Consider the following 26,122-nt stretch of genomic DNA (forward strand, 5'->3'; position numbering starts at 1 on the left):
CATTCAGTACTACAATTTTAGGACGACTATGCTACATTTTAAAGTATTTTTAAACTCCGATTTAAGTTTTATACCTCATTCTTTCTTAATTCTACATCAGCAGCTTGCTGTCTCCATATTAAACAGCATGCAGTATGTTGCATGGCCAAAGACGTAAATGCTGATAAAGATGTTTCTTAACAGTTGTGATGACACATGCTAAAGGATCAGTGGCTCTGACTAGCTATGCCTAACATACCTAAGGATAGGTTCAGACAGGGTTTAAGCAGGTTGGAAACAACAATTACCGTTAATCCAATGGAAAAACACAGACTGCTGGCCAAAGTTAGCACTCAGGTGATGGGTTGTCAGCTGATAGCGTGAAAGAGTAATGGTGATGGCAAGGGACAACGCTGGGAAGGTATCTGCATCAGTGCTACAACAAAACAGGACAATGGGCAGCATTGACTTTTCTAGCATATCCAGCCCTAATAGCTAGAAAAGTCTGTGAGACAAGAAAAACCCATATTTGTAGATTCTATATGGCCTAGTACAGTCCTCATCTCATTAAATGCTTGTAGTACAATAAACACTGTGGACATGCTGTGCTGCTGTACTAACTCAGGAGTATCCGAATACCTCACAGACTGCACTCAGTAACTTCCATTTAACTATACTTATGTTTACATTGCCACCAAGATGATCTGCATTCAGGAAGATACTTGCTAAACAGATGATTATATAAAATCCTGAAACATAATAGGGATTATATTATATAGGGAAAATAAAAAGGGATATAAGAAAGGAATTCAGTAAGCAATCAATTCTTAAGATCTGTACAGGAAAGAAATGTAAACATGAAGCTCTCGCTTCATCTACGTTCTCTCATCTACAATGAGATTAAACATGCTTGCTAACTGCACCATCATTACAATTGGCCTTTGCCAGGAGAAAGGCAAAGCTTCAGCACAGGGACTGCTCATCTCCATTATTTCTAATAGCAAGAAGTACCCCATCCCCTTGTTCACTGGGCTGACCAAACTCAGAGGAGAGTTCTGCACTGTTGCGTGGAGTAGTACCACACACATAGAATTTGTTTCTGAGCTCTGCCTAACACAGTGAAACTACAGCAACTACAATGTACGCCTTAGCTTTTCTAGCACTGTTTGTCCCTGTGGCAGCAACAAAAAAACCCACCCAAAACCCACCCAAACACACACACACACAATCACCTTTCAGCTTCAGAATTTCAGCATATCTAACATAGCCCTAAAACCAGGGGTACTTTTACCATTATGGCCGAATAGTCAGCCTTGAAAGTGTTTAAATTGTAAATTGTCTTTCAGTCTAGTAACTAATTGGTAATTTCCAAAATATTTAAATATTTCCAGAACATTATGCAAACACTCTATTTCTTTAAATTCCTTTATTGAGTTCAACAGAAGCATATTGATCTTGATAATACTTCTTAACACAGTATGTCCATAAAAGTTGAAAGGAGCAATAAAATTTTAGATTGCAAATGACACAGGAGCCATTAATAAATAAATACTATTATCTGCTCTAATCATACATCTTTGGGTTTCAATGACCTGTTTGACTATCCAAGAAACATCAAACTGTTAAAAAATACTGCCCAATTCAAAATCACATAGAAAAATGAAAAAGATAATAAAACCACTAAGAGGTTCAGTCTAGAAATTTGCAACTACTGGTAAGAGATTAGAGGACTTTGTCACCTCTTTCAAAGCCATCACTCTAGTATAATGCAGTGTGCCTGTTACTTGTCAGCACAAGCTCCCTCTGCACTGCATGTGCATTTATACTGTTAAAGTTAAAACTTTTTTGAACCCAGTTTTCAGATGTGTAATATAATTATATCCACTTTCAAGGAATCAGCCTGTGTACTGCAGTGGAAGAATTGAGAGATTTTTATGATCACAATATGAACTTAAGAAAAAAAGACACCTTTTTTTGAAATTAGGAAACGTGCATGCACAGTTTCTGTTTAAAAGGGTCACAACATTGGAGAAGTTTGTACTGGTATTTACATACCATATAAACTGGTGCTATTCCAGCTAAAGTGTTAACTCCCAGCATAAGTTTTCCTGGAAATTTGTATGGTGGGTCTATTAGAAGGTAATTACATGGTTGCAAATCTTAGTAGCATAGACAAGGCCAGTGATCTATAGGAGTTGAAAGGAGTAACAAAGATTTGTTGTCACCTTGACCATGATAGCAAAATACTTCCACTTAAATCTTAAACCACCACAGAAGGCAAACAGGAGAACTGCATTATCTGGAGGATCTTATACATTAGTAGAAAGTAGAGAATGAAAAATCTGTTTCTCAAACCCATACATAGAGATGAATTTATATCATTGAGCCTGAACACAAAATTTATTCCCAAGAGAAAATGCATTTGTAGCATGCCAAGTATTAATACTAACCTGGTTTCTTATACAAGGTTGTGTTGTTGTTTGTTTGTTTTGGGGGTGGGAGAGGACAGGGGAGTCAGCAAGCACCCCTGCAAACATGTCAAGCTTTGTACTTTTCATACATTAGCATTATTGATCTACTGAAGCACACTGAAGAAAAGCACAATTGTACATGCCCTTACATAGCAAAAAAACAGGATTCATGTATTTGTTCTTCTATTTATTTGTATTGTTAATGCTGCCTCTATTTTTATTTAGAACAGGTGTTTTTCCCCTGTAAATGCATGTAACAACTTTAGAAAGGAAGCTAGAACATAAAGTCATCCTACTCAATTCACATTAGCAGTTTTAAAGTGTGATGGCACTTTATCTTTCTCTTTAATGCTGTAAATACTGACATTCAGAGGCTAAATCATGTTTGTCTAACACCTTAAAGATAGTTTGTTGTGGTGTTTTTTGGTTTTTTTTTTTGTTTTTTTTTTTTACAGGAAGGCTGTAAAATAAGGTAACTTCACTACAGATTTCATTTCCTTCAGCCACATTGAGATTAACATTTTAATCGGCCAATAATTATTTCACTACTAAGTAATTAACACTAAGTTTGCACCCTTCAACTGTTCGCCATGCTAAGAAAGGTGCACCCACAATTAAACACACAGAAAAACGCTGAAAAACATATAAAAGTAAATTAAAGATAACGTAAGAGAAAATTATCAGAGCTTTTCTGTATCAGATGGTGTGAGTTCACCCACTATCCAGAAAGTACAATGCTGGTGTCCCCCCTCCTCCGCCCTTACCACCTGTTCACCTTTCACAGGAGTTGCATTAGGCCCTTAGTGACCAGGTGAATACAGTATCTGTAACATTGAGCAACTATATTCAGCCTTGTGCAGAAAACACATTCTCTGTGCACCACAAATCCTTTACCAGACCACCAGAAGCTTGAAAGAGCTGTTACCTGCTTTACATTATCTGGTGCAATGGCTCATGAGAATATTTGTTCTTACCATAACACGACATTGCTTAATAATTTGGCCTAAAAAAATTGCTGTGCTTTCAACTAGGGAATTGCAAGCACATGTACTTGTTTTGATGCAAGTGCTAACCGCCCCCCCCCCCCAAAAAAAAAAAAACAAACCAAAAAACCAACCCACCAAAAAACACACCAACCCAAAAAACCCAACAACCACCAGACCACACTTCCAGAGGAGACAGCCTGGTAATTCACAGCCAGGTGCATTTGGATTCTCACAACTATCCACCATCCTCAGAATTGTGTGCAGAAAGGCAAAACATTTGGCTTAAATCTGGGGTTTCCAAGAGCGCACGTGTACAGTGCCGAGCCCAGTGGGTGAGGAGGGCACGTCCACCAGGCAGCGCGACCCACGGCGAGCATCCCTGAACCCACCGTGGACAGAAAAAATACCAAAAAAAGTATTCGAAAACAAGTGCTTTCCACCGACCTCTGCGGGGCCGGCGGGCCCTCGACGCGCTGTCGCCCACCTGGGGCCGTCGCCACGGCAAGCCAGCCCCCGCCCCCCCGAGCGGGCCGGGCCCCACACAGCTCCCGCCTTCGGCCCCACCTCGCCCTGTGGCCTTCCCTCCCCTGGCACCCGGCCCGCCCGCGTCCTCCTCCTCCTTTCCCCCCCACCCCGCCGGCGGCGGCGGCGGCGGCGGCAGCAGCGGCCCCATCAGGGCGGGCGGGCCCCGGCGGGCCCGCAGCCGGCCCCGCTGCCGCCGCTGTCCCCGGGGGCGGGCTGCCCGGCCGGCCCTCTGGCTGGCGCTGCTCCCGGCCGCCGCCGCTGGGCCGCGCGTGCGGGCGGCTCCGTGCGGGGGGATTTGAAACAGCCGCTCCAGGGGCAGCGCAGCGGCGGCGGCCAATCAGCGCCCCGGATTTTTCGCGCTGGTTCTGGCCGGAGGAGGGGGCGGGGCTGCCGCGCAGGATCGCCGGAGCCGCCGCCGTTGCCGCCGCTGTTGCCGTGTCGCTTCAGCTCCCGCCGCTGCCGTCGCTCCCCGGCACCGAGCTACCGCCGCCGCCTCCGCCCGGCTCTCGGGGGAGAAGGATGCGCTAGGGCACAGGTCAGTAGGCTGGGAGCGCCCCCCCCCGCCGCCTCCCCGGGGAGGGGAGGAGGCACCCGGGGCACGTTCCCGCAGGCCCCGGGCGGGAGGCGGGAGCGGCGGCGGCGAGGTTCCCTCGCTCGCGGGGATGCTGCCGCCCGGCTCCGCGCCTCGCCGCGGTCACCGGGAGCCCCCTCCCGGGCTGGGACCGCGGGCCCTGCCCGGCAAAACGCTGTAGAGGCGGCGTGGGGGTCGGGGGTCCCGTCGCGGAGCATCTGCGCCCCCCCGCTGCGGCCCTTCCTCCGGGGACTGCCCGTCCGCCGGGGCTGCGCTCCCCTCAAACTTACCCCTGGCGCCCCGCCGCCTCCATCGCCCGCCCCTGCCCAGGCAGCCCGCGGCTCCCGTTTCCCCGTTCCCCGGAGGAGGGTTTTTTTTGTTCGCTCCCCCCCCCCCCCCCCCCGCCTTCTCTCCACCCCCCCGCCACCCCCCCATTACCTGTTCCTCGCTGAGGGGCTGCGGTCCCCCCCGCCCGCCCCTCGCCGCCCCCCCGGAGGCTGCCGCAGGATTTCTGCTGCTGGCTGGGCCTGACTCGGGTGGCGGAGGAGCGGAAAGGAGCGATGCCGAGCCCGAGTCCCGGCTGTTGCAGCTTCATCCTTTCCCCCCTTGCCCTCCTCCTCCTCCTCGGCCCTGCGGGAGGTCGGGGGTGGCATGAAGGGATAAGGGAGAGGTGCCCACCCGTCCAACTTCCCTCCTCCGGGGGGGGGGGGGATCAATCAGTGCAAATCAGAAAGAAAACCGGAGGGGGGGGGGGCACGGGGACGACCGATGGGGGGGAAAAAAAAAAAAAGCCTCCCCCAGGGTTTAAACCGCCTCCTTAAGGGGTGGGGTGGCTGCAAATGTGTGTGTCCCCCCCCCCGTGGTGGTGAGGCTGTGGGGAGGTGGAGGCTGCTCCTGCCCCTTCCCTCCGGGTAGGACTGGGATTGTACGGCAGCAGGAGTGAATGTAACTCTGGAAATGTATGGAGGGGGAAGCCATGTTTGATTTATTCCTCCACTAAACACTGGTGTGATGATCCTTCTACTTACACCGTTCTGCAGTCCATCCTGGACCTGTATGGGAGGAGAGCCTTGTTAGGAAAACGGAAAGAAAACATTCCTGCGAAGGCGTGCGGGCTCGTTGGCTCAATCTTCATTAAGTATAAGAGGATAGGGCTCTTGTAACTTGAATTGATATTTGTGTGGTAAAAGAGCCTGGGGAACTTGTATTCCCAAGGCCATAGTTACAGCTCATCCGCTGTGGCTTTACCGCTCTGGGGGTGGAGAAGGGAATTTGCCATACTTCTTGAATATATTTATACTTGCTTTTTGGTTATGCTTTTTTTAAACATGTCGGCTGAAAGGAGGAGTAAATACTAGTAGAAGTACAGAGGCAGTAAACACCGTATTTAAACAGATTTCAGAGAAAATGGGCCTCTTGCTAACAGCCATTAAACAGGCAAGAGGCTGGTATCAGTCATTGCCCATGTATTTTGTGTGTGTGAATAGTTTTTTATTGGCATTTGCATTAAAATTGGTTTGTAATGAATCTTAAATTTAGGAGCTAGTGCTACCCTCGCTGAGTAAGCCAAACGAGGTCTGGTTTAAAAAAAAAAAAAAAAACAAAACAACAAAAAAACCCAACCCAAAACCCAAGGAGGGTATGTTTGGCATTTAGCCTTTTCAGACATCAAAGGAAGGTAACTGTAAACGCTGTAGGGTGGCAATGAAGTTTGTAATAGATTTTGCAAAGAGTCCTTGCTGGTGGTTTATGCATACATATATGCTTACTAGTATTCCTTAAATATGGAATGTGTGGCTTCAGCTGCAAGAATAAATTGGCTCTTCATTAAAATGTTCGATATTAGTAGAATCTCTGTAAATTTAGTGCTGAAGCTATGATTTGCTTATTTTGCTGTGGGAATTTTGCTCAGGAAATGCAGCATATCAACCTTAATAAACTCCTCAGTTTCACAGTGTGGTATTATTTGACTATTGGATGTAATCATTGAATAAAACCACTGTTTTGCAGGACTTCTCAGGGCTCAGTGCTTACAGTATATGCAATTTTTGGTTGTTTCAGTAAGCATCTATATCCCATATATTAAAACATGCTGGGTTTTTCATGGAGTATGCAGCCATCAAAAAATATGACAGGTTTTTTTCTGTATTTGAATATAAAAGGTCTGGATATTCTTGGAGATTATATGGCTAGTTCCTGTGAAGGTTATAGGAGTATCCACCCTCGTACATACTCAGAAGAATTCAGATATTAAAAGTACAGTAAAACCTACTAATTTATCAAATATTATTTGAAAATGTCAGAAGAAACTAGGTCATTATACTTTAAGGGTATAGATTTAAAGTAGTTTAGAAAATGGAATTTAAATGTAAAATATATTTCTTTTTAGTTCAACGGGAATCCAACAAATGGCTAATAAGAATAAAAAAAATTGTTTTAATATCTGTAGGGCTATGTGCTTTTTCTGAAGCCAGTGGTTTTGCAGAAGAGACTATTGCATTTTAAATTACTGCCTGCATGCAATAGAGTGAGTATTTGTTTTGGACTGGAAGCAAAAATTATTCTTGAGGGGGTTGCTTTCTGATATTTGGGTGGTGAAATGTATGCATATGGGTTTGTATACATATATATATATGTGTGTGTGTGTGTGTGTGTATGACTTTCTGTCCAAAGGATTTCACTAACAAAATAGCAAAGGAATGGCAAGAAGGGATTGTTTTTCAGTGTCCTATTGTTTGTGGCCCATTCACCTCTCACTTTTGGACTGAGCCTGCTTTTTGTTCCACCGGTGTGTCTCTGTTTCCCAAGTGAGGCCTTATTTCTACAGACTGATAAATGCGTGTCTTTACTTGTGGTCGATCAAAGCCTATTGACTGCATTGGGACTCCATGCGTATATAAAGATCCACCTGCTCTGCTCAGATTACTGGATCAAGGATGTAGTTTATGATGAGAAGATACAAGCACAATTCTTGCAGCATTTTGATCACCTCTGGTCTTTTCTGTGTACGTAACTACAAGACATCTCCTAGGTTTTAAATGTAGAAGATGGTTGAATGCATGGAAATTGCAAGTATTTTCAGTGTAGAACAAGGTAAAGTGCCTAGCCTTGCCTCGGAAAAATATTTTCACCTTTTCCCAAGTGTACTGTGCTGCACAGTGGAAAGTATCCACCAAGTGCTATTGCTGAAAACAACAGATACCCTACCATTCAGTAATCAAACACCACTAAGAAACGCTTGGTAGGAGTAATAATAATGCAGTCGATGATGATGGCATATTTTAATACTGTGCTTGCGACTATACTATTTTAGTTCTTTCATTACTTTTCTGCAAAGAGACATGAAATGGCCTTATGGTTGAGTAGAAATTAGACGGTCTAGTATAATTCTTGAATCTAGCCTTTGGACGAAGGAAGAATGGAGATACTGAAGTGGATCTAAGTGGTTAAGTCCATGTTTCTAGGAAGCATCGCTTTCCAGTTAGGATGTAGCTTTGACAAATGTCTTCACCAAGGATATGAATCTCGGTGGTGTAAATGAGAAAGGCTGAGATGGACTGGCACCAGGATAAGCGGTCAGGTGGTAAAGTGGAGAGAGAAAATAATGTCCCATCAGAGCTTGGCATGGGAGTCCAAATTTCTTTGGGTGCATAAATGTTGAGGACTTGAGAGCAAAGGGGGGTGGGTGAGGAGAGAGCCTTGTTGACGTGGCAGTAGTCACCCTGCAGCTTGTAAATCCACGTAGCTGGTTGAATGGGTCAGTTAGCTATTTTATATAATTAATGGTTACTTAGAAGGCTTTGGTTTCAAGAACATTCTTGGAGGAAAAGAGAAACTACCTACATTCCTCTTTCACTGCACCTTCAAATTAGCTTCTCTGTGACCTGCAGTCATTGGAGGTAATAAGCACTGTGTAAACATATTTACTTTTTTCCTTTCAGTTTACACTGACAGAAATTACAAAAAAGTGATATGTCAATTGCTATTTAAAATGTTTTTTTCAAGTTGATGGTGTCTAGCATAGTTATTTTATGTTTTCTAACACCAGCAGGAAGGGAAGTTTTTAGAATGTGTTAGAAGGGAAACTTAGACCATACTCTATCCTGCTGCCCTTCTGGTGAATAGCAAGCTAAAAAAATATGCAGGATTCCTGGAGAACAGATCATATATACTAATACCTTATGTATGGTGATGATAGGTTAATGCGTAGTCCATCATGCATTACTTTGCTCACAGGCAACTCTAAACTTTAGCACCAGATAATCTATTGACTTTCTAGTACATTTGAAAAGCTGCTTCTGTCTGAAGCATATAGTAGGTTACACCATAAACTGAATTTTACAAAACACATTTTGTGTGCAGTAAACAAATACCTGTTAATCATGGTTGAAACAAAAGCAAGGTTTCTAATGTCCTCCTTGCTAATGTTAAGAAATAATATCATTATATGGAAATTGTTCAGGTAGTACAATGGTGTGATGAGCTACATATTGAAAGTAGATGTTTGAAAATCTTTTTCAACATTTCATGGCAATAAAATGGAATTTTCTGAGTATGGCAAAGTGAAGCACCAGCCTGTATGTATTTCAGAGCATTCTTATGTTGGGTAAAATTACTTTGCTGTGGAGCACCATTGATGTAGGTTCTTGCATTTGACATAATTTGAAACTAATAAAATATGTAAGTGACTTAAAGCATGTGTTAAATTGCAAGGGTTACTCAACAGGTGATGGCTCTGTTTCTAGTTTGGTCCCCATCCTTTAAACTTGTCCTATTTTTATCTTTGTGCAAGATAGCAATTTGATCTTGTTTTAAACTTTGGTATTCAGCTCCCCAGCACAAATTGGAGCTATTTTATATTCATCCATATTTGGGGTAAGGATACATATGTGGTAAATGACTGGAAAACTATAGCATGATGTGCTGTTGAAATAGGCTTTCATAGAAGCTTTAATATTTTTCTTCTGCTGTCTGTGAAGGATATTGTCAGTTTTCTGTGTGGTCCTTGGGAGAAGCACAAGGCGGTCTTGTTCTGTTGGCTGACAGAGATGGCCATTTAATTGTCTTTGTGAAACCTCTTCTGGCCTGTGCCTCATATCAAAACACTAAAATAATGGCATCTCACATCTGTGCTAAAGCACACATTAAAAAAAAATAATTGTGTTTTAAAATAATAATAATCTTTAAACATATTTGGCCTTGAGGGCTAACATCAGGATTCCACATTTTCTTTGTCATAGTTGAAAACATAATAGAGAGTGAACCTTGTCCTGTTCTCTTGAGTTCTGCCTTACTAAATAAGAGATACACCAAGGAGCAGAAGACAAAATACTTTGTAACACAAATACATTCAAGAAAGAAGTCTGAGGTTAGGAAAGATTTTTATTAGGAATGTAATCTAAACACCATTTGAAATATTTTGAAAAGCTACTGGTGAAAGAATAAAAGAAGCAGTTGGAAGGAGATGCGGTAATACAGCCTCCTGTCATGGTGTTTGGGACCCATTTCATGTATTTATTCATTATAAGTTGAAGTGTAAATGTTCCTGCTGTGGCACGGGTGAGTCTGTGGAGCTGAGGTTCCCAAGATCGTGTATCAGATAAACCAGTTGTGGAACTTGTCAGCCTTGGTGGGATGCCATCAAGGCAAAGAACCTGACTGCACTGGCACTCAGAAACATCTAAATTGGGGAGTTATCTCTGTAATAAAGAATGTCCAAATTCTAGTCTGATAATAAAACCAGGGGGATTTAAGACAAAGTATGAACCCTGGGGAGCAGTGTAGGATGAAAGGTATGAATATGGATCATTTTGCTATATGGAGTAGTTGCCAAGAACTTTCAATCAGATACTTCTGAATGAAATTAATGTGATTTTTCTGTGGAAGCAGAATGCAGACCATCAGAAACTGTTTTATAGTAGCACTTCTGAACAAATGGGAAACAAATGCTGTGATTGAATGTGGAACATGGCTGAAATTCAGCAATAGTGCAAAAAACAGGTAGCAGAAGGTACATGTACAATATCTGTTTGTCAGATGAATGCTTGGCACAAGTGGCAGTGATAGCTGAGTCTTCAGAAACTCTGCAAGTAAGGCTAGCAACTACAGTTGCTTACTATGACTTACTTCTACAGTCAAAACTTTAGATTTTCCCATGAGAAGTGGGTACAACAGTATTTGTCTCAAGAACTATACTTGATAAGGCCATGAAGTAATCCACACTGCTAGTGCTATGCTGAGAGAAAGGATGTAAAAAATGGCAAGAGATACCCATTGCAAACCTCTCAACACAAGTTTTGGAAAGTGAACAAGAAGGAATTCGTTTGTTGGACAGGAAAATGTTTTATCTTTCTGTCTCCAAGTTAAATGGGTAAGCTACACTGTACTTGCAGAAACCTGAAACTTGCCTCAAATTCCAGACTTTATACCTGTAACAGTTACACTAATTGCTCTTTTAGAGAGATTTTTTGATGTAGACATTGTGAAAGAAATGGAAAGGGAATTAAGAACCATGCGAATGTTGGTGATGCGTTTCGGCAAGAGTACATTAAAGCGCCAGCACAGGGAAGTACTTCAGATGTCTGAACCAAAAGCCACTTAATAGCAAGTAGTTAGGTTTGTTTGGAGAATGTCTAGCATTCCAGGTCTCAGGTCTTGAGTGTTCCTGGCATACGTCTGCCAGCTGGGGGGTGTGTGTGTGTGTGTGTGTTTTGCTTTGAGGTAATACATTGATAGAATAACTAACATAGTCACATGTATATAGTTACGGTCTATGAGTAAAGTAGACCAGAATTAGCACAGTATGGCCAGGATTACATAGTAGATGTAGTTACATTGATCAGATATGGATATATACAATTTTTGCCAGAAGGTGCAAGTCTATAAGTAAAATTCCATAGTGCCATTGAGTCAGTGTTAACTACCTCAGAACTTCACCTTGCAGTTCTTTACTTAACGTTATGGGATGTGAACATCAATGTACTGGATGAAAGAAATCATGCATATTTTTACATGTTACCTGCCTACATCTGAGAGGTGCATTATCAGTGCAATGTGGTGTTGTTTTTATAGACAACAGAAGACATGGCCAAATACTGCTTTATGATAAAGATTATCATACTGTGCTATGTATACATATATGTATACATATAGCTAGGCTTTTGTAGTAGTGACAAGGCCTCATGCATTACCAGTGTCACTATGCTGCTCTTAGAATTATTCCAATGCACTAAGTGTGCTTCTGGCATCTAAATCTATCCACTTGGGTGAACAGGTTTTAGTGTCATGATAGACAAAGATAGAGTTTTAAGGGTCTAGGCAAAATTATTGTATCTGTATTAAAATTAGTTGCTGTCTGGGCTGATCTGGGCAACACTGTTTATTTCTGTAGAGGTGTAGCTGGTAATGTTTTGTTAATACTACAATTTGATTCATTACTTCTACTGATAACTTAATTTGTGGTGTCATCCCCGATTTGATCTTCCCTTCTCAGAATTTGCATAATCAGAAATTTTCATGATATTCTCAGTGAAGCCTCAGGCAGTTACTGTGCTGTCCTTACTACATGCAGAAATAAGGGCAGAATCAGTGGCCATAGTGAAGAGGAAACCAACAGGTTATAGTGCATTTATCTGCTGCAGTGAGTATTATGTAGAGCCAGAGGATCCAAGTCTTGAAGGTGTATGGTGCAGTGGAGGTAGGATGCTGAAAAGAAAAAGCAGTGGGATTAAAAAAGAGGTGGGAAATCAAAGTAGGCTTGGACCAGATGAAAAAGCAGTGTAAATAAGGAACTCTGCACCTAACTGCTAAGCTATTTGAGATTGCATTTGGCTCTTCATTTCCAGGCTAAGTAGAAGCCAGATGCACAGCTCTGGCCCACCTGAGAGGCAAAGACATCATCTCTTTGGTGGGTAAAGACCTAGACTGAGTGAGAATTCTAGCTATATTGAATTGTTGAGTCCTGTTTTGCTGGAGAGGGGCCATTCCCCATTCCCTTCAGCTGAACCATTTGGAACTCTCCAAGAGACAGAAAAGTTTCAAGTTTGCATTTGAAAGCATAACTTTTGGTTTTTTTACTTTTACCTGTTTGTTAAGCAACTGTTGAGGGCTACCTTTTAGTGTTTATTAAATACTTGTGGTAAATCTAGTAGTTCCTACCTGCTTATCTGCAGAGGAGAAGCTTCTATTTGATACAGTAGTATCTGTATTCTCTCTTCAGACATAAAGTAAATGTTTTAAAAGAATATGAATTTACTCAAATCTCTCTCCTTCCTTCACTACCCACCTCCAGCAGCAGGAGTGGAACTGACAAAAATTTCTGCAGCAGTGGAAAAAGAGTATTTCTTCTGATTTTGAAGAAAACCACTTACTGGGGAGGAGTCCTGTTACAGCATCATCTAGCCTTATCCTCAGCAGCAAGGGCTGGTTGCAAAAGCTTTTCCTGAGGAGAAACAAAAAGTCAAGTGCTTCAGTTTTGTAAGCTTGCTTTCTGCAGTAGCAAGTAACATTTAAAGTGATTGAATTCTTCACTTGCCATTCTACAGTTCTTAACTGTACAAGGTGGTATTGCCTATTGCCTTCACTTGTTTCAATTGATGAAAATAGACTACCAATTAAGTTCTAAAATTTTATCCATTGGGGGAGGAAGCAAACCCAAAACACCTTAGAAAAGATCAATACTGATTTTTATTTTTTTTTTTTAATAAATTGAGTGGCAGGTAAGTGTAAGTGCAACTCTTAAGTACGCTAACCTTTTTCACACAAGTTTCAAATTGCTTCATTTTTTTGTTGAAATGTATATTGTGTCTCTATATAAACATTATTAGGTACTCTAAGTGTAAGGAAATGTTCATATGCTCATTTAAAAATACTTCATAGGTTAGCCTTGCTAGCTGTCTGGTTAACTGAAATCATTGTACATCTACTGCAAGACTAATCAAGTCTTTACTTCAGGTGCTTTTAAATTAAAAATTGTCTCATTTGGACTAAAGTTTCCTTTTTTCTTTCTTTCCTAAGACTAGTGGTAAATTTGTAGAACATTTTGGTGTAATTATTTTCAGTTCTCTGCCAGCTCCTACAGTAATGGTTTTCTCCATGAGAGATAATGTTTTTGAATTTCCTGTATAGAGCTGGTTTATAACAATTTTTGGCAAATCTACATGCAATTTTCGGTTACACATTTTCTTCTAAAATTAAATTCTGTTTAGATCCTGCAGCAATTTTCATTATTTTAATACAGTGAAGAACAGTTGCAACATACTGCATGAATGTAAATATGCTTCTACTGCTGTTTGATATTTTAGGGGGTTTATGCAAGATAAAGTGTGTAAGCATACTCAATTTTTCAAATGTATTAGCAAGAATGTATTGTAACTTTATTAATCTCTTCAAGTATTTTGTCTCATTCTGATCTGAAAATAGGAATAACCTTTGGTCTTAAAATTGATGAGAGAATGGAGAAGGTTTATAAGAAAGCTATCTTTATGGAGAAAAAGTAGCAGCCATCTATTTGCTTTTTTAGTGCCAGCTGAAAGCCTGTTCTGTAGGTAATAAAAATAGCTTTTGTGGATAAAGTTTTCTTACTGTGAATTTTTATTTAGGTATGTTGTCTTCCACCCCCCTCACCTCAGAGTAAATCACCTGAGAAATGGCTTTAAGAAAACTCTTAAACAAAACAAAAGTGGTATTTAATAGTGATGCTTGTGGTTGATTACTCTTCGCTCCCTTTGGCAGAATTGGAAGGAATGGACTACTCCATTATTTCTGACACACAAGAAAAGCATCTCTGAAATTGCAGCAGATGTGGAAGAAATGAATAATAAATATCACATAAATGATAGTGGCCTGGACCATGAAGGAGGAATCTGACACACAGACTGTGTTTGGCTCATGACTCCTGTCAGATGATGGACCTTCAAGTAATTAATAACATTACTTAAAATGTCTGCAGAATAATTTGCCTTATATAGAACTTTTATTTTTTAGTATGAAAGTACGTACAAAGCTATTGCAAGGGGTGTTCGATTGGCATTGTCCGATTAAACTATCTAGAGCCCTTCTTCTGTTATATCTTTTGCTTGCTGAAAGCTATTTGTTCACAAGCCAAAAGATTATGTTTATTCAGCATACTCCTTGGCTATCATGATTTTTCCTCCTTGTTAGCAAAAATGGTACTTGTTGTGTTCACCAGACAGTCAATATGGGACGATACTAGCTTAAGGTCATTAGCCGCTACTAGCCTGTGGTGCTTTTGTCCCCTTCCTTTCCCTTGCCTCCCTCAGTTTCCTTTTCTATAGATGCAGAGTCATCTGGAAAAGATAAGGGATTGCTTTTGTTTCTATGTGATATGGTGGTCTGGCATGAGTGCGCTTAATTTAACTACCAAATTAATCATATGCTCAGCTGCTTCAGGACCTTACTCTTATAACTGATGAGCCAGATCTTGTCTGTGATCTATGAATTCATTCCTTCATGTTGTGTCTTACAGATCTCCTTGCATTAACTCTTAAACTCACAGTACTGCTTGGGTATCGTTGCTAATCATTTTCTTTCCTTGCCTCTTCTTTTCTACTCTATTGTCGTCTTCTCACAGAGAGCCTAGTCCTTTTTCTTGCTTGTATTGTGCTGCCATTAATTTTAGATAGCAAAGGCTGTACAAAATTTAACTAGATTTGATTTTGCCCTTCTTTCTTAACCCTTTTATTATTCCCATGTGTAGATTTGCTAGCTTTTTCCATTTAATCAGACCCCACAATGTAGCTTATTTTTTTACAAGGAGGACTGAGATGCATATCAACAATTTCCTTCCATCAGTTGTCCTACAGAGGGTGACTGACCTGCAAGTTGCTCTCACCATGTCTCACCTCCCCAGTGGGACTACATTTGCTTGCAGGTACTCGCATCGATTATCTTTGCCCATTATTCTGCCTCTAAGTTTAAGCCTCTTCTCATATGGCTCCCTTAAATCTTTGTTCAAACATGGTCTACTTTCCATATTCTATAATCTGTATCTAGTGATTCTCATAAATTGTACAGTCTGAAATTACTGCCTTTGTCTTCATTTTCCCACTTACTGTCGGGCAGGGTACATTGACTTCCTCTTATACTCCTGGATTTGTTGTCTCTCTAGGCTCCAGTGATTCCAGGGGCCTTTTTCAGTGCTTTCAGCTGTTTTTAGTGACATGTGTTAGTGAGAATCATTAACTGAACCTTCACTCCCTCAAGTTCTAGAATCTGTATGCTGTGTATCTTTGGATTTATTAAGCAAATCAAGGAAACTCTTAAAAGTTCAGGATCTTTCACTGCACAGTCTTCCTGGTCTTCATATTTTTGCGGTACAGAATTACTACTCTTAGGTTTATTAGCTAGAAAGTCACTTGAGTTCTTTGAGCTGTCTTTTCACTTAGTTATTTACTGGTCATCGTCCAGACAAGGCCCTGAACAGCTTGATCTGTATTGGCCCTGATTTAAGCAAGGTGGTTAGCACAGGTGATTCGGAGGAAATCCCTTCCAGCCTAAGTTATACTGTGACTGTGGTGATTTTTATGTTTTGAAGCTCTTTAGCTATCGCTTGTTTTTATGCATGCAGTGTGTTGAGTTTGAGTTACACCAGTAACATAGTCTAATTTGATTAGTTGTTGCTTTTTTTGAGTTGTCCTGGTCTGCCTCAAGCTTGGTGGCTTTCTAGCTTAAGGAAGTAAGTGATGAGAGTAAGAGTTATTATTAAGCAGGACAAAAAAGTACCAGTAGAATTACGGATTAAGACAGTTACAAAATGCAGATGTCTCGATCCAGAAATCCAGACCCTGATGAGAAGCTAATGGATCCATATTAAAAAACGTTTTTCAACTTAACCGTGTAGTTGATGCACGGGACAAGTCCCACGAGGCATTTTTGGTGCTGGTCCTGCTGTGAGCCGCTGTGATAGGCAGCAGTCCGTCAGGCAGCGCGGTGGGGGCTGCGGTGCTGCCTGCTCTGGCAGGGTCTGGCAGCCACTGGAGGGCGTCGGCAGCCGAGGAAAAGCTGCTCGCCTGTAGCCTGGCTGGCTTTTGGGTAGGGGGAATTTAGATGCCCACCTCAAATCTTTTTTACGCTCTGATTTACTCTGTTAAGAATCTTGTGGTAGGGAAGTACAGATTTTACAACTCAGTGTTTTGGGCGCTTTTTTTTATTATTATTGTTATTATTAAGGAATTTTGCTGTCATCTCCGTAACCATACGCATCACATGTTCCGTAATGGGTTTGCCTTTTGCCTAGAGATTTACAGAATTTGTCATCAGTCGTGTCTTAAATATGATTTCAGTTAAATCTGCTGAATCACAGCTTGAAACATGGCTGTATGATTAACTAGGTTGAAATTCTGTCTCATGTCTGTGTTTTCAGAGAAGGTCTTGTGAAAGTACATGAGTTCTCTTTCAGTTCAGTGAATTCTTTGTTCTGTTCTGGTGGAATTTTGAGTTTGCTTTTACCTCTGACTCCTCTTCAAAAGAGTTAATACAGTTGGCTGGTTTCCATTCATTTTATCAGAGATTTTATTGGTAATTCAGACTTCATCTTGCTAAAGAAAGATTAGAACCTTTCCTGCCACAGTTTCACTTGAAGTTCAGGTATACTTGCTCTCCTTACTTTGTTTAATACCAGGTTATCAGACTGTTGCTTGTCCCTGGAGAATGATTTTCATGTCTTAAATGAGTACGTGGCTTGTATGGAGAGATACCCTTGCATTGCGTAGGGTACCTTAGAGCAGCATGTTAGGGAGATTCAAGCATTTGCTAAGGAGTGATGGAGCTATGATTTTTAGATGTCTTACTTTTTCTGCATCTTTGTGGATGAAGAGGTTTCATGTTGGCCAGTTGCTTTGAGTTCAGGCTTGACACCATTAAGAAGCTTTGCCAGACTAAGGCAGTGCTCACTTATAAGAGTTTGTGCATTGCTACTCCTGATGTAGAAGTAGCAAATACGCAAGTTTCAGAAATATACCAGTTATAAACATTTTAACGGTGTAGCTTAATAAACAAGGTGGTGAGATTCAGAAGAGTTTTCTTCCATAGCAACTGACAATTCAATAGTTATTCATCATGCTTTTTACTGCACTTTTTTGGAAGTGTATGAGACTAGATTTGATGAATTTTTGATTCGATGTGACAGTTCTTGGACTTAATCATATATGAAATTGGTTACCTGAGCATGCATATGATGATTATTGTGCTGAGCTTTCATAATATTTATGATGGTGTATTTCTCTATATCATGTATACACTGGACCTGGTAATATGAAGAGTTTATGCATATGAATTTTAGAAATGAAAACAATCATCTTGCTTGGTCTAGGAGCGCAAAGGAGTCATTCTGCCATTCGTTTGCTGCAATAATATAATGCTTAAATGGGCTGGGTCGGCTTTTAGAACCCTTGGAAAACCTATCTAGGGCAGATAATAGTGCAGTTCCAGCTTGCTGGATGTTTTCACATTTCTGTATAAAAAGTGAGTGTTTGCTGCTGATGTTGTTACGAAAAAGCTGAAACTCCAGCAATTACTTTGACCATTTAAATTTTGCACAGTGGGTTCACTGGCCTGAAGGATCAGCTTTTTCCCAGTGGGTTGGTGTTGATGATGCAGAACACTCGCCTTTTATTCATTCTCATAGTCGGAACACTTTGGGGTATGTCTGAAGACTGAGATGTCTTGTTTCCTGAGGAGGTGTGCTTTGATGGAAGATGGAGGTGCCTGTTTTGTAGAGTATGGAAGAGAAGCTTGTGATGCTGCTGTCCATGGTGTAGGTGCTACAGGAACACAGCCTGTGGGGTTTTTATGCTGGCACAACCTCTTAGAAATAGACTCATCTGTTTTATGTTGTTATTAATGATATTATCTTAGGTCTAACTCTTACTTGTTTTGAACAGTCCAATGCCTTTGATTAATTAGTGTGGGTAAGACTGGTAAGACTCATGCTGTAGATTGTTAACAGATAGTTAAAATTAAAGCTGTGGTTTTGCTCTGCTTTTGCTTTAATAAAATTGATGATTCATCAATCTGTTTTTACTTTTTTGTAATGCATATTAATATATATATTGAAGTATTTTGGTTATGAAGATTGTAAACAGCACTTTTTTAGTAAAACTTGAAGTACATTGAGTTGTATTGGTGGGGACATACCTATCTGAATACTTGGTAGCTTTTGACATTTCTGTATTATTAAAAATATTCTCTGTCTTTTCCTCTTAATATAGCAGAGTAAGACTGGAAACATCTGGGCTGAATGGACTTTAGCATCAAAAGAAGTTCTCAACTGTTAACTCGAAAAATTAACTACATCAAAATGAAGCAGGTACCAGAGATCCTTGGAAATACCAATGGGAAAACTCAGAATTGTGAAGTGAATCGTGAGTGTTCTGTCTACTTGGGCAAAGCACAACTTTCTGCCACCCTACAAGAAGGTGTCATGCAAAAATATAATGGCCATGAGGCTCTTCCGTTTATTCCAGCTGATAAATTGAAAGATCTAACCTCTCGTGTGTTTAATGGCGAGTCTGGGGCCCAAGATGCCAAGCTGCGCTTTGAACCCCAGGAAATCAAGGGAGTTGCAACACCACCCAACACTACTCCTATCAAGAATGGCTCTCCAGAAATTAAGCTGAAAATCACTAAAACATACATGAATGGAAAGCCTCTTTTTGAATCTTCCATTTGTGGAGACAATGGTGCAGATGTGTCTCAGTCAGAGGAAAATGAACAAAAGCCAGCAAACAAGGAGAGGAGAAACAGGAAAAGAAGCATAAAATATGACTCCTTACTTGAGCAGGGTCTTGTTGAAGCAGCACTAGTATCAAAGACTTCAAGCCCTACTGAAAAGAAGGTAGTACTTTTTTTTACATTCTTTCTTTTGTTAGGTTTGTTAATCATACTGAGATTTTGTTTGTTTATATGCTAATCTTCATTTCGGGTATTTCAGTAGGTGCTTTCCATAAACAGTTTGCTTTCTGTGATACTCTCTGTCTCAACAAAAGAACAGATGCACTGTGGTTCTGATCCGTGTTTATTGGTGAAACTAGGAGTACACCGTAAGTTCTGTTGCCTTATAATTAAAATAAATCTCCAGAGCAAAGGCCAGGTTGGATGGGGCTTTGAGCAACCTGGTCTAGTGGAAGGTGTCCCTGCCCGTGGTGGGGGGGTGGCGAACTACATGATCATTAAGGTCACTTCCAACCCAAACCATTCTATGATTCTATGAAATCAGGGTGTGATAGTATGGGATGTATGAAACAGAAACTTCATCCAGACATGCAGCAAAGACCTAGCCAGGATGTGCACCTGGGCAAGGGATTTGGGGAGGCCTCTGAATTTAAAGGTAGCCTTTAACTGTTGGGCATGAGCTATTCTGGCTTCCTAATAACCAGATGTTTCAGAGAAAAACTATTTCTATATTCCTGTTCTTAATTAAAGAAACATTTACTCAGCTGTCAGTTGGCTGATAAGATGAGGCTCTTTACTGTCAGATTTTGGCAGTTGGAATGTTAGTCCCTACCTTTATTTGTCATCTGAAAAGAGCTGGTTTTGCTTGCTATAACCTAGTGAGTTGTATTCATTGGAAAGATCTAGATACTTGCATTAAATGCCATTAACTTTTGCGCTCAAGCTCACCTGTTTTTGGCTTCTTTTAAACATGGGCAGAAATGGACATTTCACTTTACCAAGTTGTAAATAAGAATGCTGCTGGGAGCCATTTCCCCCCTTCATTTAGTTTTTGTTGCTAGATTCCCTTTAAAGGAATGTGGTTTGCAGTCATTTTATCTCTGAGGAAGAAACCTACGTAGCAGGGATACTTCTATGTATATTAGATTTCTCAGTGAGTAATTCAGAATAGTGTTGTGTAGCAGTGGTAAGCATTTATGAATGTGTTGGCTAGTGAACAGGTCCTCTTTTTGCACATCTTAAATGCAAACTCTATGTTACAGTTTCCTGTCAACTGCAGGTTTACTAGTTAATGTTGATTCTTACTTTCTCCCAAGGTCACACATGCAGAGAATCACACACATAGCTGATGCTTTACTGATTTCATTTACCCTTATTTTCATTAAAACTACTTAATGCGTTCACAGAACTCTGTATCAAAAATAATTTACCATTTGTTTATGATTTGAATATATTTCATTCTAGAATGATTAATACTGATGTTTTCAGTAATTTTATTAGAGTTTGTTTCCCTTAATTTTGTTAAACAGAATGTTATAACACTAATTGGTTCAGAATTTTCCAAATCTCTACTCAGAGGTAAAAAAGTATGGGCACAGTCAATAATTGGAGTAATTCTTTGTCCTGCTCATTGTTAACGAGGATAAATTGAACTAAAAGGTGCTGTATTTGTTAGTATCAACAACTAGCATATTTGTGTGGTATTTTATTTTATTAAATTTAGAAAGAAGAGGCAGTATTAATATGTCCATCTACACAGTTTATTCTGAGGCCTTTCACATTGGTTGTTACGGGTGGCCTTTAATTTTTCCTGGTGAGTGGTTCATTTAAGGTTAAAAAAAAAGCTTCATCTGGCTTTTGCACATTGTCTTCTGGCCAGAAATGGTTGGGAGAAAACCATGTCAACACTGTTTCCCAGAATGCTTGAGATTTGATGGCTGGAGATCGATGGGATTGTTTGCTCCTGTGCCGAACACATGAGCTGCCAAACTACCAGGACAGCCACCTGGTTGAGCTCAGACTTTGCAGTATTATAACCCTATTCTTTTCAGAGCACTTGAAACAGAGGGTCATGCTTCTGGCTTTTTTTTTCCTTTTTTTTTTTTTTTTTTTCCCTTGCATAGTGCACTTTAAAAAAGCACAAAGGGCAAAAGGAAAAGCATTTGAAGGTCACACATATTGTTTTATGATAGAACTCCTTGTAAAAAGTCTGGGGCTTTCCTTTCTCTTGCAGGGAGGGTTTGCAACTGCAGATTTAAAATAAAAGAAGAAAAACACAATACTAGGGAACACGCTGAAGATTTTTCAAATCTTTGTCCGCATGTAGACTAGTGACGCACATGTATTCTCTGCGCTCATAACTATAGTATCTCAGTATCGTTTGGTTTCAAGCCCCTGCTGTAGCTGTTGTTTCATTGCCAACATCCAAAGCTTTAGTGTTAGCGCATCACACTGTGGTTTTATGTAGCTGATTGTGGCTGCAAAGTGCAAGTTAGAGAAATATATTAGGAGTAAAAGCTGATTAATTTTGCGCTTAGGTACCTGTTTATTGTAGGTTGCAAGTTAATGTAAAACCTGTTTGTCTGGTTTTATTTCTGGGCTGGTTTCTCTCAATTTCTTTGTTGTCCAAGCTCTTTTTTGATTTGGCAAAAATCACCATGGTTCAAATACTGCCTTTTGTGTAAGGTAATTATATCTGTGTTTGATGGACATAGCAGATTACTATCTTGCTGAGGTGAGAGGCATATCATTTAACAAATGTTCCAGTGCTCTGTTGTCAGATTTTCTTGTTGTTTGGGCATTTTTTTGTTAACATAAAGGAAGGTTGTTAAAAACTTCATCTGCAAGTCAGTTTTCAGTTGGAAATAAACGTGATCTGCCCAGCTCTGACATGAGTTGGGTTTTTGTTGGTAACCACCACCTTTTCCAGGCCTCCGAGAAACAGCTTGTACTGCTTTCGTTTTCCCAAGGTAGCGGAGAGGAAGTGGGACAAGCTGTGGCTCTTTCCTCCCTTCTGTCCTGCCTTTCATCCTTCTTCCCCCCCTACCTCTAGGATCTCTCTACCTGAGGAGTTTACTCTAAAATCCAGGCCTCTTCTGATAAGTCCTGGTTTCACAACTTCTGTGCCAAGGCACCACACTGATAGCGGTCTGACACCACCTCCGAATGTTCTGTGTTACTGGCGGTAGGCGTCACATGTTAGATGTTTGAACCGATGCCAAACCCATGGGCTTTGATAGTTGCCCACTTTCTAGTGCTGCTCATGAGAATGGCAGTATGCCTCAGTGCTAGGTTTTGTGGTGGCTGGCTGCTCTTTGAGTCATTGTTCTTGTCGGTTCCTGCAACACGCAGCCAGTTAGGAATGAGGACTTACCTAGATTTTTCTCGCTCAATGCTTTCGTTAGAAGTGAAACAATCCTGTTTGGAGGAGAATGGCAGAGATTTTATTTCATATACTAATATGAAGTAATCCAAGCCCAGGCCCTAGAGCAATCCAGAGTTGCTGTACGGGGAATAGAGTACATATATCTGCAGCTCTCATGCCGGTGGTCCCAAAGTAGGTCTGTGCTCCCTAACCCTGAGAACAGCTCAGTATGTGATACTGGCACACTTGAGCTTGTTCTGCATAAGCCGGTTTGGGCCTACAAGTGGCAGTTTGCCCTTTTGGCATGGCTTCCTGGCATGACTTCTAGCACAGTGCAGTAGCTTGGAAAAGTAGCAAAACTGTGTCCAGAACAAACCTGGAAGTCCACACACTCCTACACTTCCTAGTTTAGGTATTCCAGCTGTGTAAAATGTACATGATCCAAAAGCTCTACCTTCCACATAACTTCCTACCCAGTTGTCTTGTAGCCCTCTTCTAGTATTACACCAGAAACCTGGGCAGTTTGTTACTCTTTCTGCCTGGTACAGTCTATAATGACTTTGCAGCAGCTACATTAGAGTGCAGGTGCAAGTTAACTGGAGAAATTCCACTAGTCGTTGTCTTGTATTTATGTTGCTATGTCATTTTCTCAGAGAAAAAATGTTCCAGCCAACTCCACTGTATCCGCTGTCTACGTAATGTTATAGTGCCTTTCCCAGTGAACGGCAAAGTTTTAGAAATCCAGCAAGGGTAGAGCCAGAAGCAGTCTGAAGATTAGCTGCTGTTTTTTATGCTTCTGTGCTGGCTAAATACAGGAAGATGGGGACCAGTGAAGGTGGTGATGTTGCTGTGGAGCTTGCATCTAGTCAGTAGAGATGAGCAGAAACCAAGTTCCCTCTGTAAGACTGGAGAGTTGTGCTCATGAAATCTCCGATTATCCTGTTATAGGTGTTACAGCCAGATCCCTGAGGTGACTTGTTTTATTTTTCAAAAAAAGTAAAAAGAAAAAACAAAGTCAAATAATTGTGTCTTTTTCAGAATGAGGACTTGCTTGAGTATTTTTCACCATCAGTTCTTAGAAATTCCTGGTCAAGTACAAATCCTGAACTTGTCATAAAATGAGCAGCTAAACTACCATGGGAGTCAAGTTCTACAGTTGTAGGGTAAAGTGAACTCAATTGCTTTTTCTTTTTTAATAGGCTGTTCTTGAAGTATCAGATCTTGTCTTCAGGCAATTGATAACACAGGCTGGCTGGCTGATGTCATCAGAATCCCAAAGGAGTAGGAGTAACCCTAAAAATCTCCTCTGGGTGATCCTTTTAGGAACAAGAGAAATAGCTTCTTATCCTTTTTGGAAGGGTTCCAGAGCTACTGCTTTGCATTAGCTATTCGTAAGGGATTATGTTTAGCTATGCCTTGAAAATTTGTTTGTGCTAAGCAGCTAACAATGTGCAGCAGTAATTGTTACTTTGGAACTTTAATTTTTTGTTCTTAACACCTCATTGGAAAATTATCTTAAAAGAACTACTTGTAGGTTAAGAAGCACCAAAAAGCATACAGTGTCAAGAATATACTGGTTTGGAGGGAGACTAGAAGCCATGAGTATTCTTGGAGTGGATACAAAATTAATTACAGAAAGCTTAAGTATTTGTTCAAGGCCTTTCACACCAGACTTTCTGTTCTTGTACATAAAAGTGGCTGAATTAAGTATACTTTCTGCGTAAAACTGTCGCCTCAATATGTAAATACTTTTTTTTTCCTCTCTTCATAACACATTGGTGGAGGAATCCAAATCAAATATGAAATAATATATTGAAGTGATGACAAAAATGCTATATAAGGATAGGTTTATCAAGCTGGATCAAGGAGCCGTATAATTCAGCACCCCACCTTGGGGGTGAGGTTCAGCAGAGAATGCATAATGGAGAGTATAGACCTGGCAAATCATGGAGGGATGCTCTCTTGGAATACTTTCAGCCTCTAGCAGTTTGTGACTCAGGTTTCTAGGGCTGGTAACTTTCTATCTAATAGCTGTAGATGGCTAAATTCATAGAAGGCCTCAGTTTCTTTTAGAGGCAGTGTGAACTTCCTGCATCCGTGATATTAAGTAATAAAGCAGTAGAGCAGCTTTTTCCTTTTCAATTTGCCACCTACCTGTTTCACTTGATTCTCTCATAATACCAGAAGTAGGGATTATGGACAAATTTATACAGATTTCTCACAAACTGCTCAATTTTCATTTTCAGCTTGAAGAGTCCTAGTATGTTGTTCAACATACAGGAGCTGCTCCAGAATGTTACTTCTTGGTATCATCCTTTTTGTGAACTGTGATGCCTTTTGTGTTCTGCTGTCTCTTCTTTTGAGAATGAGGGACCAGAACAGAACAGGACATTCCAGATACAGATGTCTTTTGGATGCATACAGTGGCATGTTAATAATTTTCTATATTGTTCTCAATTTCATTAGTTTTCACTATAAATAATACTTAGCATTTGTTTGATTTCTGAGTGCTTCTGAACACTGAGCCAGCTTTCTGTGGAAAAGAGCTGAACAGATGTAGTCTAACTCAGATTCAAAGAATGTCAGCAACTGTTGCATTGTTTCATAGTCATCTTTGGTTTGGACATTCCAGGACTTTTTTTATTTTGTCTTTTTGGGCGCTATGGTGGACATGACAGATCAAATAGTGGTAAGCCAGGCTACCCTCTGGAAGAACTAACTTCGCTTTACATCTCAACAGCAGATTGTTGAGATAACATAACACAGTCATGAGCCATAACACAGTTGAGAGGTTAATGAGACTTGCTTTAATTGTTTTTTAAGTTGACCAGACTTATTCTTAGTTGTTGTGCTGGTAGTGTAATAATTTAAATGGATACTGTTCTTTCAGCACCTCCTCTTCACATTGTACTGACCATTACCAGTTGGTGTGGCAAGGAATTTGCTTGTTTTCACTGCTTTTCTGTCCAAGATATGGTGAAGCCTTTCTGTTGCTCTGCTCCGTGTTCTGCTTAACCAAAATAATGCATGTCTAACTTTTCATGTTTAGCTGAGAGTTAGATCTACAGTTCAGGGTTATGTTACTTGGATGGATTTACAGGCAAATTTTTGGGAAACTTTAGTGATCTGTACCAGATGTCATTTCTGGCCCTTAAAGCCTACTTTTGTCAAGAAAGATGCTTTGTAGTAACCCTTAGGCAAAGTAGCGAAAGCAAAATATTTTGATGTGTCTTGAAACAGTGATACCAGCCTCCTTCACAAGTTTCCTTGTTCTGGAATGGATTTCATGTAGGGCACGTGAACTTTAGGATCTCCAAAAGAGAACTTTTGTTCACAGACACTAATTTTTTTTTTGTCTATAACCATATTTTGTTATCCTCTTACTATAAATAAAAAGGTCCAGCTGGGCTAACATTTATATTTCTGCTGTTTGTGAATACCAAGTACCTACAGGACTTGTTCTCTTGTGCATAATAAAATGGGCAATAGCTAAAAGTGTAAGTTGTCAATAATAAGGAATTAATTCCCTTCTCAA

The 26,122-nt window shown here is 40.6% G+C and overlaps 1 protein-coding gene across 8 annotated transcripts in view; it reads left to right on the forward strand.

Moving 5' to 3' along the window:
• Positions 1–26,122, forward strand: part of NSD2 (nuclear receptor binding SET domain protein 2) — a 102,629-nt gene that overhangs the window by 21,375 nt on the left and 55,132 nt on the right. The window contains exons 1-3 of one of the 8 annotated variants that reach the window (XM_040592206.1): positions 4,235–4,496; positions 14,265–14,449; positions 18,761–19,386. In XM_040592206.1, the coding sequence (XP_040448140.1) occupies positions 18,790–19,386 (597 nt within the window). In that variant the 5' untranslated portion in view covers positions 4,235–4,496; positions 14,265–14,449; positions 18,761–18,789. Of the gene's footprint in view, positions 1–4,233; positions 4,497–12,896; positions 13,008–14,264; positions 14,450–18,760; positions 19,387–26,122 lie in introns of those variants that run through there. The other 7 variants (XM_040592231.1, XM_040592214.1, XM_040592248.1 and 4 more) reach the window with 7 other exon arrangements.

The sequence above is a fragment of the Falco naumanni genome, chromosome 1, assembly GCF_017639655.2.
Source record: "Falco naumanni isolate bFalNau1 chromosome 1, bFalNau1.pat, whole genome shotgun sequence".
Lineage (NCBI taxonomy): Eukaryota > Metazoa > Chordata > Aves > Falconiformes > Falconidae > Falco > Falco naumanni.